The sequence below is a fragment of the Manacus vitellinus genome, unplaced genomic scaffold (genome assembly GCF_001715985.3).
Source record: "Manacus vitellinus isolate BGI_N305 unplaced genomic scaffold, ASM171598v3 scaffold_69_pilon, whole genome shotgun sequence".
Taxonomy (NCBI): Eukaryota; Metazoa; Chordata; class Aves; order Passeriformes; family Pipridae; genus Manacus; species Manacus vitellinus.
In genome coordinates, this window is record NW_021940749.1 from 1,415,963 (window position 1) to 1,432,577 (window position 16,615).

Sequence of the window (16,615 nt, forward strand, 5' to 3'; positions counted from 1 at the left end):
TTTCAGAATATTGAATTTCTCTCAAAAGGAGAAAGCTATTTAACCCGTGGATTCTCTGGTCACATTTTTAAAATGTACCTCTTTGTCTCCCAGACTCTTTCCTTGGTCCTCTGTCCGCGTCTTTTCGTAAGGATGTGAAGTTTTTCATGTCAGCAGCTTTCTGAGCACACTCTCTGGATAAGTCCTTCAGCCTGTCCTTTTGATCGCTGTAACCCAACTTAGCTGCAAAAAACACTTCTTGTCAAAGACCATTACTCAGAAGTCATTCACCACCAAAACACACAAATGTATCAAAACACACAAACATTGAGGGACCATAACCTAAGTTTTTTATATTAGTACTACTTAAAAAGACCGATGGATTACATAACACAGATTGAGAAAATTGGATTTCCCCCCAAACATAAAGTCCATTAACATACAGGACTACAAATAATGCTGCATATCACAATACTGTTGGGGAAGAGTGTTCCTCAGGTAGCCAGTGATCCACAGAGCCTCACCTCAGCCTCAAGTCACTAATGTGCCTTTCGACCAACAACACGACTGGAAAGCTTTATGATGATTGAGAAATGGATCAAGGCCTCAAGAGCCACTTTAGTGAAGGAATAATGAGGGCAATAAAAAATATTCTGCATTTGCAGTTTTCTGGAAAAGTTAACATTCCATGGCAGATATTCACATATTACTTAAAACACTGAACGAATGTCTGAACAGCAACTCAGTCAGTCAGTGATGGGATTCTTCCTCTAGAAACACTTCTGCTCCTGAGGTTATCACACACCTGAAATGCCATAATCTGAAATATTTCATAGTAAGACATATCTGGGTGTTTTTTGGGTGGGAATGAGGAATACATACCTGGACCTCTACCACCACTCGCTTGAATGTGGCTTCTACTGAATGCTGAATTATCTGGCTGAAGCTTTTTATTACTCCTTTGATTAATGTCTCCAATTCCATTCTCTTTCACGTGCTCTGATTTAGCAGCAGAATGCTTGTCAAATCCTGTCAAACAATACATTTGGCTTTAGACAGAAAAAGCTTCCCAAGTTAAAATTTTCAATATCTAAATTAAAAAAAAAAAAAAAAAGAAAGCTTTTTAATTGCAGATTAAAAAAAAAAAAAAACAAAACAGAAGAAAACCCTCACTAAAACCTACACTACATTTCCCTGTACTAGGCAATAAGGTTCTGTAATATTTGATATACTGCCATATTTATAGTGGTAGCCTGTAGTGGAAGAGGGTCCTCAATTCTTTCCTCCCTGAAGCAGTCTATGCCACATCACTATGCATTGTGTGAAGAGGAACATGTCAAATTCAATTTGGCTTTTATTTAATTTACTTGTAAGATATGTTTAAGATTAAAATAAAATAATTTGAAAAACCCTAGACAGCAGAACAAACTGCAGAACCAAAAGGGCTGGATTCTTACAGTGAGGCTTATTGTACACGAATCTCAGATAAAAGAAGTTTCCTGAAGCTCCTTTTGATTTTTCCCAAAGTTCTGAACTGTGCTCTCTGTACATACATATATGTGTGTATTTATATATATATATATATATATATATACACACACATAGACACACATGCTCCAAATCTATCTCTATATGTGCATGAAGCTTTAAAACATCTTTTTATAGCACTTTGAAAAGGTATTTTAAATGTTTCAATACACACATAAGAACACCCACATCTACAAATACACTACGATTTTCTTCTCAAATTACTGAAGTTGTGCAAAGCAGTTCTGACCAATCTACAACAGAACATCTTTTTTCCCCATTACCCATTAGTCTCAATTTTTATTCCCTTGTTAACCAAACAGTTCTAACATTGATTATATACACTAATCTCTTTTCTTTTGAGACTCTTTAGATAATGACTGATAAGAACAAAGCAGCCAATCCATTACCTCCTCCTTTTTAAACCCCATTTCAGAAATATAGCTGATACTGTTATTAAAAAAAGATATATATCTAATTACCCAAGTCTTCCCCATTTCCTCCTGCTGTTTTACACTGAGACCAGTGAATAATCTGCTTTGGTGCATCCTCTGGAGATACAGCTGTGCCATCTGGGTTAGCATAAAATAGCAGCAATGGCTGGAAGTGACACCGAATGCACCTGGAGACCACGTCTTTCCATTTCGTTCCAATCTAAGAAAAAAACAACAAAAAACAAACCTCAAAACTTTACCAACAGCCCTGAAGCCAAATACAGAAAGAGTAATTTGTCAAGCAGCCGGTACCAAATGCCTAATTCCAAAGGTACATGAAGATTCAACATTTTTAGCACATTGGTGTACAGAAACTGCAGCAGAAAGAATAATAATACATGGGATAACAATCAGAACATCATTCCTATGAATACAACTGCCAGTGTCTTCTTTTTCTTTAAAAGAAGTGCAAATTCAACTGCACAAGTGCATGAACATCCTGAAACGTTCAGCATTTGCAGGGCACGACTATAAAGCAGCGAAGCCAGCTCCAAAATTGATTTGTGAGAACTGAGTTACAAAACTAAACGTTTATTAAAATAAAAACATGGCCTCGACTTTCTTCAAGTTCGGTGTCAGGAGAACGCACTCTAGAAAAGAAAAGATCACTAAATTTGGTAGGAGTAAACCCAGTATTTACCTCTTTTACATTAGCATCATCAAACAGCACCCATTTGCAGCTCTTGGTGTGAAAGGCAAAGGCACAGTAATGTCGGCTCGTGTAGCAAATCATTCCCACAAGAAAAAGCTCACTATTTTTGGCATTTTCGTCTGTAACCCTATAAAACAGCTGTAAAAATGATTATCTATTTTAAAACGTGTGTAAAACATTTAGCCTTCATTTCCTGACCTACTGCTGGCATTTCACCAAGGCAATTGGTATTGACTGTCCTGTAGCATTATACAGTTTTTCCTAAGTATAAATACTGATTTTTGGACTTCATAGCTCTATTTTAAAGAGTAAAATATGAATGCTCTGGAATAATTCCACAAATTTCCAGCTGAAAATTATATTTCTCGATTTTCAACTAGGAACACACCTACATTAATCTTTGTACTTGGGCACAAAAACCAACACTTCTGACAGGACTTTTCCCTCTCATGGAAACTACATCAAGCAGCACGTTATAGAGAATGGGAAAAGCAGACATAAACGTGGAAGTTAAATTGTGCTTTTTAAAAATACATATGAGTATTTCTATGTTGGATATATTTACATAACCATAAAATCCATGCAAAAATTAAATTCTAGAGTAAGCAAATAGTAAGTTTTAGGTCAGGTACCCCAGGAAGATAAAGCTGTGTAGCCAGATTCCTCATAACCTCTTCTGTCAGATCAGAGTGTTCTGAATCCCAGACTAAGCCGATTGTCACAATCTCAGGACAATTCATGAGGACACGACGAATTTTTATTTTCTGGCCACAGTTACTCTAGAAAAAGGGAAAAAAAATATGTGATGGGAGGGAAAACAGAGATGTTTAAAAAATGGAAGTCCAAAGGTGAGTTATTACACAAGAATCAGTGCAACAAAAATTCTGCTACTTCTTCTAATTCTAAAATTTAGTTGTGATGTTTAAGAGTAACGTTCTTCACCATAAAATCCTTCTGATGAAGACTACAGCTTAACTTCTACCAATCACCACCTTAAAACTGAAATCTCAATAACTGGAGCAATAAAATATAAGTTTAAGGGTTTTTTTCATCCTAAGCTGGTCTGTGCCGAAGCATCCAGGGGTAACCCTGCTTTTAGGGGAATACTTTAGCCTGATTTAATATCCTGAAGAGTTCTCCCTTGTATCTTAAAGTAATGTAACATCTTTGTTTACTTACAGGACACTTTCTGTAGTCATCAGCAGTATTTGCTGCCTGCAGCAATTCTGCAAACATTTCTGGCTTGAGACGTTCGTGCCTCTCCATCATTTTTTCTACTTCATTACTGTAAAAAATAAATGACATCACTGTGGATCTCACTTCTTAAGAGTCAACAGATTTCAGCCAACTCTCAATTGACTACATTGTATGACTAGAAAGAAAGTATACAGTGGTCAAACAGTGGCAGTACAAACTTTTTTTGTCAAGCTCTCTCTACGTCTTGCTTTTGAAATCCAAATGTTATTTCTGGACAGTAGCTCAAAAAGGTAACAAAGAAATACATTAACACTTAACAGCATTTCTCTGGCATGCTTGGCACAGTGTTAGAAGGGTGTATATAGAGAAGTGAGTTAACAAAAGAAAAGCTCTCACCAGAGGGCTGTGGTGGAAATATAACGCACGAATTCCGTGAAAGGCAACGGATCCGACGATGCCCCACAGCTGCGACAGACACACTGCAACACCAAAAATACTTCAGGTTTTATTTACTCAGCACAGAGAAAACAAGTTCTTTGTTAAAGCAATCAGATGGAGGTCTGACCTGCTCATACAGCGTCATAGCAAACTTCTGGTGAGAAATGCAGGATTTGGAAGTGCACATATCCGTTTCACTGTTTGGCACTAAGTGAAAGTGAATCCTCTCGAGGATATTTTCCTGAAAGGAAACATGGAGGTAAATACAAACTGAACTGATGAAGTCAGAGTACGTGAGGAATGTTACAATTTAATACTCCCAACTACTCCCCTTGGCACCAAAAAGTACTATGATTGCCACGAGTTTGGCCCCTGAGTCTGCACGGCCATTTTTATATCTTTTGCCTAAAATACCAGAGGTAATGGGAAGAAGCGAGTCTAGTCAGGTAGATCAGACAGCTGATTAGTTCAGGGTTCAAATGCATTTTGAATAGATGAAACATTAATGATAGGCTCTCTTTCATGACTGCAATCCATTATTAACCTGACTGCAAGATCTCAAACAATTGCTTTCAGGTGAAAATGCAGGTAGGAGGAATTAATTTGTGGATACTTCCAAAAGATGTCCAAAGCTGAAAGTAACTGAAGCAGCAATCATGTTTTCTGCCCTTCAGATCTATGTCTGAAAGTTAATACTGGAGGTGTTTTATGGTGAACATTTTCATTGTCTAACACAGGAGCTCTTTGAAAGGTTTCTTTACCAGAGTTCTGTGCCATCTGGAGTCATCTTTAATGGCCACACTAATGGCTCATGTTTTTCAGTGAGACACTTAATAAAAGCAGCCAGAAAGTAATTACAGCAAGTGGTTACTTCAAGTATCCCTTCCCTCTTGGATAACAAAATGGAAATCTCTTCTGCAGAAGAATTCAGCAATGAGCTGGCGAGTTGTAATGGAATATATTTCAACAGCTGATGAAGAACAGACTGTACATTCAAATCCATAGGTACTGCTTCTCCTCAGAAGATAGCGCTTCTCTCCACCCAGAAATTTCCAAGAGTGACTCAGAGTTCATCATCCTCACTGCCCTAAACTGCCATAAAGAAGGTCAGGAGCACTATGTTACTCGAATCCTCCCTGTGAGCCTGGAGCTACCGAAGCAACAGGCCAGCCTGGCATCAGCTAAACTAACACAGTTCTACTTCACTGCCACAGGGATACTCACAAAGCATTCTGCTGCATCATCCATGAATCCAAGCTGGAAACGCTGCTCATCCTTGAAACTTTCTGCCAGGGCGTGTCTCATGTTATCCGACGGGAGGGCTTTCTCTCGGCTGTGCTGGAACTGGGAAAAGATTGCCTAGGAAGAAACACAGTTACTCAGCTTCATTGCCCACTTGACCAGACACACCCCAGTTATACACAAATACATCAGTTCTTGAATAAATACATAAAATATTTGAATTTATGATGTTTATAAACCCATGCAACTTTAAAAATTACTGTTTTCTCTTGGAGGTACTTGGTTTCTGTGTTCTGTTACCGATTCCATGATAAGAAGTTATGCTACCAAAGTGAACTTTGATCCAACAGAACAACAACATAAGAGTATATAAAAGTGCAAATGATTGACTTGAGCTCCCCAAAGCAACACACCCCCTGGTCTGTAACTATACAGCTTTTTAAATTTGGCCACTGGAATAGCAGTTCATCCATATGTATCTCATCTTTACAGACGGTGTGTATTTGTTAGGGCATAATGTAAAACCACTCAGGTTAGTTTTACACCTATCACTCATTAAATAATGCATTTCCATTACTACTTCAGAGGGCAATGTATGTTTATTAAAATTATGGATATGTAAAAATCTCCCATAAATTAGATGGAGTGCTGATAATCCTTGCTATTAAATCAGCTCACTGCTGAACCAGTGCACCCAATACAAGAGAACAGGTCAATATCTGCAGTTCCAGAGCACAATAATAAATTGCACTTGATTTTCCCTTCATTTCCCAGAAGAGTGAGTTGGCTGCTACTTTTCTTTTTGGCAGATACATATGCAAGTGACCTCATCATTTAGCAAGCAGGGCAGGTTGATTTTGAAAGAACTGAAAGTTAAAAGCTATTAAATGAATTATATATTTTCAGATATTACAGGGTCTATATTCCACTGTCAAGAATTCTAAGTCAAGCTTTAGAGGGAAATGAAGAGAACAGAGACAAAGCAAATCAGCAGGAGACATGTAAAGCATAAATAATAACATGCATTCTTCACACAGGCTTCCTATGGTTAAAATCTTTTGGATAGAAGGCAAAGATGCAACAGATAAGCAAAGTTTCAGTGCTAACAAAAGTTAGTGTTTTAACCATGATGCATTCCAGGGTGTCTGTTAAATATTTAAAGTTCCCTCTCAAAATAAAAAGCATGGACTACTGATAAAAATTACAGTCACTCTCTCCACGTAAACATTCAAAATGAAGTTTTTAGCAGGTCTGAAAATACAAGTTAGCTCTCCTTTGAAAACTTTCATCAATACTCATTTTGGCTGTAGGTAATTTTTGGTATGCAACAGAGCTTTTTATGTCCAGCTAAAAAAAAAAAAAAAAGTACAGCTAAGCAGTTGTGCAGATATGTATGCTCAGTTTAGTGGCCTGCACAGTCAAAGTCCCACCCCAGTGTTATCCAAAAAAGAACAGAGCATATTTAATTCTTGAACACCACCAAAAGAAAGAGATAATGGATTGAACTGAGGTAAGCTAGAATTTATTGGCTATGCTTTTAGTTTATAGGAGAAGCTGTATGTAGATAATATCCTTCTTCAATTGGTGAACAAGTAAAAAGGGTTAAAATAGCCCAAGGCCAAAAAGAAAAAAATAAAAACCAAAGCCAAAAAAACCCCAAAAAAACCCAACCGAAGTCACAAACAAGTTACTGAAACGCATCCTCATCCAGCACATATATTGCATGAAAATTAAACTGCCCCAGGTTCTGAACACAAAACAAACAGAATTACTCAACCAGCGTCTCTAAAGAGCCAAGAAAGCAAAACCAGTAGTGTACATAACAGCTGAGGACAGATACTTCCAAACGAATTAACTGCAAGGTTTTGAGCTCAGTACATAGGCCAGGGAGTTAAAGATCACAGCTATACTGTTAAAAAAATAACTAATTCCATTCCAACCAATTTCAGAACAGGCAGCAATACCACTTCTTATCAGTATTCTTGGGAATACTGATCAAAATGGGAAGATGTCGGTCCAGGCAACACAAAACATTCGTGCACTGTAAGCCATTTAGGTAAATCCCACAAGGTGCATCGTGGAGTAATCAATCCCTCAAGAACAGAGGCTTGAAAGAATAAAGAAAATTCCAAGTCCTAAATCAGAGCAGCCTCATGAAGCAGCTGAAGGCAGTGCATTGTTTTGGCAGGTGGCCTAAAGTGATGTTGAACGTAAACTAAAGCCACCAGCCCAAGACAGAAACAAGCTTTAATCTGAAAACACAGGTATGCCCCAGTGACGGGTCAGCACTTTACTAAAGAGATCAAGTGCCCAGCACACAGAAGAACACGACTGGCATCAAAACACTGGGGAAACAAGAAGTCCCAATGAGTTCTGCAGAGTCAGGAGCTTTGAAACAGGTTGGAATAAAAGCCCCAGGAAGTTAGTCTGAATATGTGTAGTCTCAACTTGCTGGCTTTTTAAAATTAAACATTTTAACCAAAGAAATGAAACAGCACCTTTTAGAAAAGAAATATGTTTGGAAAAAGACAGAGACACATTCCAAACTAGCTGTACAATACTGCAATGATGATAAACACTAAAAATTACTGGAAAAAATACCAGGTACATAGATTATACACATCCTGAAGGACACGTCACTGCCAACAGTTCTTGCATAAAACACTCACTCAGCTCCCTGAGGGTAAACTCTTAAATACTTGGCTTACCTTTGCCTACAATTTAGCACCATCAAAAATCACTCCCTCAATGAAACATTTTCCAATAGTGTTGTTCCTTTCAGCTCCCTCCAGATAAGTGATGCCCAGCTCTATATATCACTATATCTACTACCATATTTTAAAAGACAGCATAACTTATTCACACTGACAGAAGTTTTATGTTTAACTAGACTAAATTTTGTGTACTGTAAAATTTCTCCTTTAAACACAAGAAAATACTTCTGTTACAAATGTCCTTATATCTAAACTGTTTCTTTACACAAGAATGACTCAGAGAGGCACCCGGGCACGTGTATGATACGAATGTAATAAAAGTCCTTTAAATTATTCTTCCCTCGTTTGGAAAGATGATTCTTCCTAAATTTACTATTTACCTTCAAAGCACAAAATATGCAGGCGTCTCCTTGACACACGTGTCCGGTTAAACCTCTTAAACTTCGTCGAAATATGTCAAGTTGCCATAACACCTATAAAAATAAAAGTTCCAGAGAAAGTAAGTGATGACTTCTGAAGGTTCCTCATTTAGCACAACATAGAGCAGCCGTTAATTTTTTTCCCCAATTTCACATAATGCACAACTTAAGTACCAACATTGCTGCAAGAATTGTGGTCCTCTGCCTTCAGTTTGGTAAACTGTGGGGGTGGAAGTGAAAGTTTTGCATTCACCTCTTGAAATTTCAATCTCTTTTTTTTTTTTTAAACTATTCCAACCAATGTACTTTGGAAAAAGAGCTTAAGGACTCCTAAGCAAACAAGCAGCAAGCTAAACTGTGTACAGGGGTTGTAGCAGCCTTCTTACAGCTCTACATAAGTCTATACTGCATTCTTATGGGCTCTTAACTAAAATGATTGCTGAAATGCATTTGTTTTTCCACAGTGCAAAATAGTTCTAGCGCTTAAACAGGTGTGTTTCTACCTTTTATCTGTGTAACTACTCTACATAAAGGTAATATCAGCATGGCTACAGTACAATGCTTTCAGTATCTAGTGCCTCAGGTACACACAAAGCAGTTCAGAAAGTCGCCCGCTAAAAAAAAAATAAAAATAAACCTCCCCAAAAATGAGTTTGGAAGATGCACAGTAACAGAACAGCTGCAAATCCAGGGGAAAAAATATCCTATCTATAAATATAAAAGCTTAAATGAACTGGGATGCGTTTGAAAAGCAGAGTCCAAAGCTCAGTTCTGAAGGTTGAAGGGAGGTTAAAGCAAAGACAGGAACGCATTCCTGCTTGTAAACGGGCAGTCACCAACCATCAGCCACTGCCTGATGTGTTGGGGGGTAGTAGGATTGCCTAAAACTGTAAGTAAAATTACATAGGGTTTAATTTTAGGGCACCCTAAGCAAAAATAGCAGAACTGCAAGAGAATATAGGTCATGCTGTTCCCATTGAATGCAAACCGGCAAACACTCCCCATTTTTATCTTGAACACATTTAGATACCACACACAAACACAGCACAGCATTACCTCTCCTACCTCCCACATTGAAATCCATACCACTTTTAAGCCTTCCAGTTTTCAAAGGAAGTCTATACATCTATTGACTCCTAAGTTTCCAAATGCAAAAGGGAAGTTTTTCTGACAGTTCTTGATGCACGCAAATAAAATAACATCCTGCCATATTTTGCAACATTAAATATTGAATACTCTCAATTCCTTAAAACGAAATGCTGAGTAGAATTCCTTCCACACAGAGTCTTCTTTCTGTAAGTGCCATTTTTCTTTCCCTCACCCACTTAGGAAAGTCTACTCAAAAAATGTTTAATAAATCAAGTTTTTTCTTACCTGAACAGCACTATTAAGAAAGCAGCTGTTTTGTCCAGGTTCATTTAATAAGCCTTTTGTAGGGGCCAGGGACAGTATGCTTCCAGGCTGATAAACTTTTCCAAGGTTTCCCCCAGGTTTTCTTAGGAATTTCACCCATGCCATTATTTTTTAGAGTTTATAATTGCAACGTTTAACGCTTAAATATTTAAGGATATGATGGGTACAAGGCAAAGAAGGTGGTTCTACGAGAATACTTCTGAAGCCATGGCATTCCATTCAACTCTGTGCAATGGTAACCATTCATGGGGTTAAGTCCATTTTCCATCAGCAGCTGTCAGCCATCGGTCAGGAATCGGTGTCTCAGTAAAAATACAGCTAAACAAAGTTTTTAACTCTCAGACTTTTAAAAAAAAGAAAAAAAATAAATAAAAGCTGTCCAGTTAAGGTTAAAACATGTTCAAAGAAGTTAGAATAAAACTTCTTGTTAAGCCAGTTGCACAGTAACTGACTCCTTCCTGGGATATCAGTAAAGTGTTACTATAAACCATAAGTTGTATTATATCGAGAGTTTATACATATAATCACAAAAATGGAAAGTTCTTGACAGGCTTTATACTCCTGTTCTCTCATTCCCTTCCATCTTCTTTTTACTTTTAACTGTGACCCGTGAAATATATTCCAGTTTAGAAGACTCCATGCTTATTTCATTCTCTTTCCAGTGCACCTGAAATAGGAAAAAAACAGAAGATTTAAGAAAAAATTTCCAAAATGTTAGAGACCTCCTAAATCAGAAAAGAGCATGGCTAAAACAATATCTTAATCTATTGGCAGGTGCAATAAGTAGGGAAGAAGACGAGAAAAAAATCACTACTTTAAAAAAATTTTAAGGCAGAAAAATTAAATTATTTTATCTATCATAATAAAATATCTTCTAAATTATTATATACCTCTAAAGACCACAATAAAATTACTATAAAGGTTCTTCTACCAACATGCAACATCTTCTAAAAAGACCGTATAATACATGAGTTGTTCTACCTTTGAATCTCCAAGTCTAATAAAAACTTTCCCGAGAAGTAAATATTTTTATTCAACACTGGAAAACCTAAGTTGGTTTTAATTTCAATATTCTAGATGGATTCTCAGCTGGTACTCAGCTTTGAGAAGTCTGTGCTACCTAAAAAACACTCCATAAAAATTAGGTCTTTAACCTAGTTGCATTCTCAAAGCACCCAGAAAAACATTGCTAATGGCGAAGCAAGAACATTCTGTTCACTGCCTCCAAAAACCCATTCCAAGATTTTCAAACCCCAGCAATTGGAGTTGTTTCCCTCATTGTTGGAGGACCATGGTTAAAGTTAAATGGTTCCATATCCGGAACATCACCACATGGAGAGCCCGAGCAGTGACTCTCTCACAACAATGGATTATTTTACCAGTTTGGCATTACTGCATCACCCACATAAACATCTGAAGTAACAGCACAGAGCAGAATAAATTTAAATAAGCCAAAGCAATTAGGGTTGCTTATGTGGGAAAGAAAAAAATAAAAAAAAGTGAATTTGGCTTCACATTACAAGTGAGATACTCACCTTAGGTTTTACAAGCACACATGAAGTCTTGCACCCCTAAAACCATTCCCTTTTATTTAAAAGAAGCATTGGTACTTGCTTGCATTATAAAAAAAACCCATAAATCAATAACTGGAACATAACCAAAAGTCTCTTTTGCCCCATGAATAATCAGATGGGTTTTGTTTGTTTACTGATGTTACTGTATCTCACCCGTAAGTAATTTGATTTAATAATACTGGAGACGGTAAGTGTGATTTGTGGCAGCACTGAGCAAAGATTCTGAAATCTCACTGCAAACTGACCTTGACACAACATCAGGCAACAATTTTGTTTTCTTTATGTTCACTTCAATAAGCCTGGAAAGGGGAGGGAAAAAGAAATGTAGAGAATAACTAGAAATGCATAACAGTTTCAGATCTTATTAGAAATACATGTGCTGCTTGGGAAACAAGAGTTCTTCCAGGACAACTCAAGGCAAAGAGCATCTGTTCACTGAAAACTTACAGAAGTTATTTTGTCTTGCATTTCAGGGGTGCCCTAGAACAAACACTCCATGCACCAAGCCTTTAGTGGCTGGGTTTCAGGAAAAGTTACCACGATTCACTTAATCAAAAATTGTTTCAGAACACTTTTCTTTCTCCACTAACGCCCCGAATCAAAGCCCGTGGTGCACAGCTGCTCTCTCATTAGTAAGAGGGGCACTGGAAATGAGCCTTCCAGTGGGGCCACAAGCAAAGGGATTAACTTGGCATCACAGCCTCTCCCTAAGGTGAGGAGGTTTATTTTGAACTTTACATGTTTGGTTGAACTTTGAAGTGACTGGGACTCGGAGCACTGACTGCCATAACCTAAAGTCAATCCTTCATACTGTAACTAGGAACTGAAGCCCCCTGACTTGGCTGTGGTAAGGCAGTGTTGCCAAGGGCACTGCAGCATTTATTAGGCACTGGGGTTTACCAGTTCTTTGTAAGCTCTTGCCGTGACAAAGGTGTGAGGGACTGAGGATGGACTGTAAGTCAGTTGTGGCTGCACCATTCCTGGAAGCATTCAAGGCCAGGCTGGATGGGGCTCTGAGCAACCTGATCTAGTGGAAGGTGTCCCTGCTCATGGCAGGGGGTTGGAACAAGATGGTCTTCAAGGTCCCTGCCAACCCAACCCATTCTATGATTGAACCCACCCCACACCAAGTCTTCAATGGGTGCAATCTTTCAGCAAAACAGTTATTTCACACAGTGTTACTGACACAATCCATGAAATTTTTAGCAGCTGAGAGTTAAAAGAAATATTCTTGCCCTTCAGACTAAAGGAATTGATTTTGCCAACTCTTCTCAACCAAACAAGGGCTATGGGCTCTCAAACCAATATCTGTTTACCAGCCCAAGTTCTTCCACCTTGCCCAATTTCAGTCACTGTTCTTCAGTCATCAGTGATCTCATCAAGCACCCGGCTACCCTTAGTTGTGCAGCCTTACAGGACAAAATACACGCCTGTCACAAATTTCCGGCACTTGCCTTTCCAGCTTCCAGAATAACAAACACACTTGTCAGCAAAACTGCATGTTATCACCTGCAGTGCTGGTACAGCCTCGAATGGAACTGCAGCTGCCACAGAGTTCTCAGCATAAGAACAGTGTCACTAAAGCTTACACATCAGTGCTATTTTACCTAAAATAATCACTTTCTACGAGCACATTTAGGTTTAAGCACCTTTGATATCCATGTAGATAAAACTGATGAGATAAGCAGTTGGTTCTGTGAACACTGGAATTACCAGTGCCTGGGCTCCTGATAACTTTATGTCTCATGGCTCAGTTCTCACAGTTCTCTCCCTAGTTGGGGCATATGCCAACTCTGCTCCTCACATCCTCTTACAAGGTCTCTCTCTTCCAGCCAGCTGCCTCTTTTCATGCACTTTATAAGTACATAATCATCTTTAAGGCTTCTGTCCCTTCTGTCAAATTGGGTGGAAACCTGCCAATGGGTTCAAAAGTAGTTGACTGCTTGTGTCTCTGAAATTTGGCTGAAGAATTGCTATTTACATCTTCTCAGCTTCACTTTGCAACTCCTCTCAGCATGTTGCATAACTGCCTAATGGCAAAGCTTGCCCATGCCCAGTGCTGGGGTTACTTTTAAGCCACACAGCTTTTTGCTTCTGCTTGCAGCTCACACCTCTGTGCCGAGCCTGGCAACCCGCCCAACAGTCTGACAACTCTGGTAAATCAGTTCCTAAACTGATATAACTTAGGAATTGAGACACAAGACAACAAAAATTGTGAGGGAAGAGTGATTAAATACATTACAAGGGAGTAAAATACGATGGGTAACCACTAGAGTTCTCTGCAGTGAGCCAACATTATTAGGACCGGGGTTACTGTTTCCTCCTCAACAGAATGAACTCCACCAAAAATTCAACAACTTGCAACTGCGAGAATTTGAGTGTTTTTCCATGGCTCAAAAGGTTGTCATTTAAAATTGCCGATTTCTGTGAGCAGAACAAAAATCTGATTTGTGTTGTGACAGTGCTGGAGGCTGCAATGATTTTTCCCCACACTGGAAAAAAACAAATAAACAAACAGTGAAGCTGCTTTAAAACTAGAAAAAGACCAAAATTTGAAAGGAATAAACTCTTACATCCACCTCAATGGGGCTGAATCACAATTTTGTTGGTCCCTGCACATATCCTGTCCCCTTCCACCTTTAGCATTCTGTTAAACTGTTTATGGCAGCAGATCTCATGCACCAGAAGATACATGAAATGCTTTTAGTAGTCACCAGTCTTTGTCTTTGAAAATTATAGTATTCACTTCAAAAGCTGTCAAAGACATATGTTTACAGGAATGCAAATTCTCGCTGTTTGAAACATCAGAGAGAGAGAAAAACTTCACTTAATAGCACTTACTTGCAAGACACATAAGACAAAACAAGAACAACACTACAAGACAAGACCAATACCAGTGTATTACCACTGGCTGGTATTGGTTTGACACATTCTTTCTTGTTCAGTCACTCACTCAAGAAGTCCCCAAGACACCAAAGGAGTACTTGATGGTATCTCTTCTAGAAAATCTTCCAAACAATCCCTGAAGATTTTCAACCCAGACTATTTCTATTTTAAAAACCTCTATTGTCTCTTCCCCAGCCCTTACCCATTCAGCTGTCCCTCATATGCCAAACCACTGCTCTTGCACGTCATACTCCTCTGTATCCTTTCAGGATGGGAGCACCAGAAGCGTAGATGCTATCCCAGATGGCTTTTATATAAGTACACAATTTTTTTCTTTAAGCTGTTCCAATAAAAACTTCCCTGTTCGCAGCAAAACCAAAACAACAGGTTCACAGCTCAGCCTCTCTGGGCTGCTACGACTAGAAGCTGACTTTAGAAATGGCTCCAATGGGAACTCTGAGTAAAGATCTTGGAGAATACAAATTCCCAGCCCATGACACGGGCCAGCATTTACAGTGAATCATCGCACAAACACTAGAGAAGATTTTTGTTTCTCCATCTTTTGTTCAAAGACTACAATGTACTCTTTCCTGAGCTTTAAAAAGATAGAATGTACCCTTACAGTGACAATTTTCACACTTGCCTTTTTATCCCAGATTATCTGCCTTTGCCTTTCAGTTCTCTCTGCAGATGTTTTATTATTATTAACAGAAGTGCAAAATACCAAGTTCTGCTCCTTCCCAAAAAGCTTTCCGATTCCTTAAGTCACCAGGAAAAAAACTGCATAACCAAGTTAAAAGGAATGGTAATGTGAGCATCATCTTTAAACCCACACATCTTTTCCAGTCTTGAAAAAAATAAAAATAAAAAAGGAACGTTTCAATGTCTGAATCACTACACTTCATATGTTTCTTCATGAACAAATCCTGCACAAACCTACCTACAAACATTTCACTCTACCCACACATCTAAAATTCTGATCCAGTGTCAACCCATCACCATTTAACCCAGCCCCGACAAACTCCAGCTTGTTTCTGCTTAAACCACGAGACTTTTGAAGAACTCTGTGAATGGGTTTTGTTCCCATCACTATTGTCCCTCAAGCGACTAAACTGCTTTCCTCTACCGAGAGGCATTAACCAAGAAAAAAGGACAAAGTGCTGCTACCAAGATCTTGGAAAGCAGCGTAACCAAAACATGTGACAGTGCCAATACCCTGACCCCGAAGCCCTCTGGGTCTCACACCCAAAAACAATGCTGTCAGGAGCACATCATGTACACTCTATGACCAAAAAGGATCCCGCACTACCAAGTTTTCATATGAAAGTCGAGTGCATATTTTAGGTGTTTTTACTGTCAACATCCCACTGGCTCGGGATAATAACTTTTTATACAAGTCATTTGATATTTTAAAAAAATAACCAGCAAATACCTCTTACTTTGCAGCAATTTGTTAGGGGAAGAAAGGATTATTTATCATTTGACGAGGCTAATTTGTAGTCAGATTACAACATTAGGTCTCGCTATTTCGACACCAAAAATCACCCTTTCATTCTACAAAAAATAAGAGCAGTTACTAATAAAGTCAGTCAGTGCATTTTCCATTGCCTTGAGGTGGAAGGGAATACTGCATCATCAGTCAGGCACAACACTATTCACACAATTAAGTTGTTGTTCTCAAAATAATCGTAGTAGCTTCAAAGCTAAAAAAGCTTAAGCGTTCGAGGGGTTTTTTTTGGGGGGGTGGGTTGCACGCGCGAAATAAAGCACTAAGTAGAGATACGTAAAACACTTATTTTGGGAAGGGAAAAATACACGTAGAGAGAACAAGCCGTGACTCCTCTGAAAAGCAGATTTTAAAGTATTTGCATCGAAAATCAAAGTAAGGGGATAAACGTAAACTTACACCAGATGCTAAGCAGATGATTTGCATGCCATTTGCACGCACCTACCTACACGCCCCCGAAACTCCATCCGCACGAGCACGGCAAAGCAGCTCTGCCCCCAAAACACTGCGAAGTGATTAAATTTCAAACAGCCCCACACTACCTGTACTGGCATTTCCTGCTCCGGACAGCCT

The 16,615-nt window shown here is 38.6% G+C and overlaps 1 protein-coding gene across 1 annotated transcript in view; it reads right to left on the reverse strand.

Annotated features, from left to right (window-relative positions):
- Positions 1-16,603, reverse strand: part of USP53 (ubiquitin specific peptidase 53) — a 28,470-nt gene extending 11,867 nt beyond the window's left edge. Inside the window, exons 1-12 of the mRNA XM_018083885.3 lie at positions 16,585-16,603; positions 10,037-10,742; positions 8,624-8,716; positions 5,512-5,646; positions 4,415-4,528; positions 4,246-4,328; positions 3,832-3,937; positions 3,285-3,431; positions 2,641-2,790; positions 1,989-2,160; positions 862-1,008; positions 79-222 (exon numbers count right to left, since the gene is read on the reverse strand). Of these exons, the coding sequence (XP_017939374.3) occupies positions 79-222; positions 862-1,008; positions 1,989-2,160; positions 2,641-2,790; positions 3,285-3,431; positions 3,832-3,937; positions 4,246-4,328; positions 4,415-4,528; positions 5,512-5,646; positions 8,624-8,716; positions 10,037-10,180 (1,435 nt within the window). The 5' untranslated portion in view covers positions 10,181-10,742; positions 16,585-16,603. The remainder of the gene's footprint in view (positions 1-78; positions 223-861; positions 1,009-1,988; positions 2,161-2,640; positions 2,791-3,284; positions 3,432-3,831; positions 3,938-4,245; positions 4,329-4,414; positions 4,529-5,511; positions 5,647-8,623; positions 8,717-10,036; positions 10,743-16,584) is intronic.
- Positions 16,604-16,615: the final 12 nt, after the last annotated feature.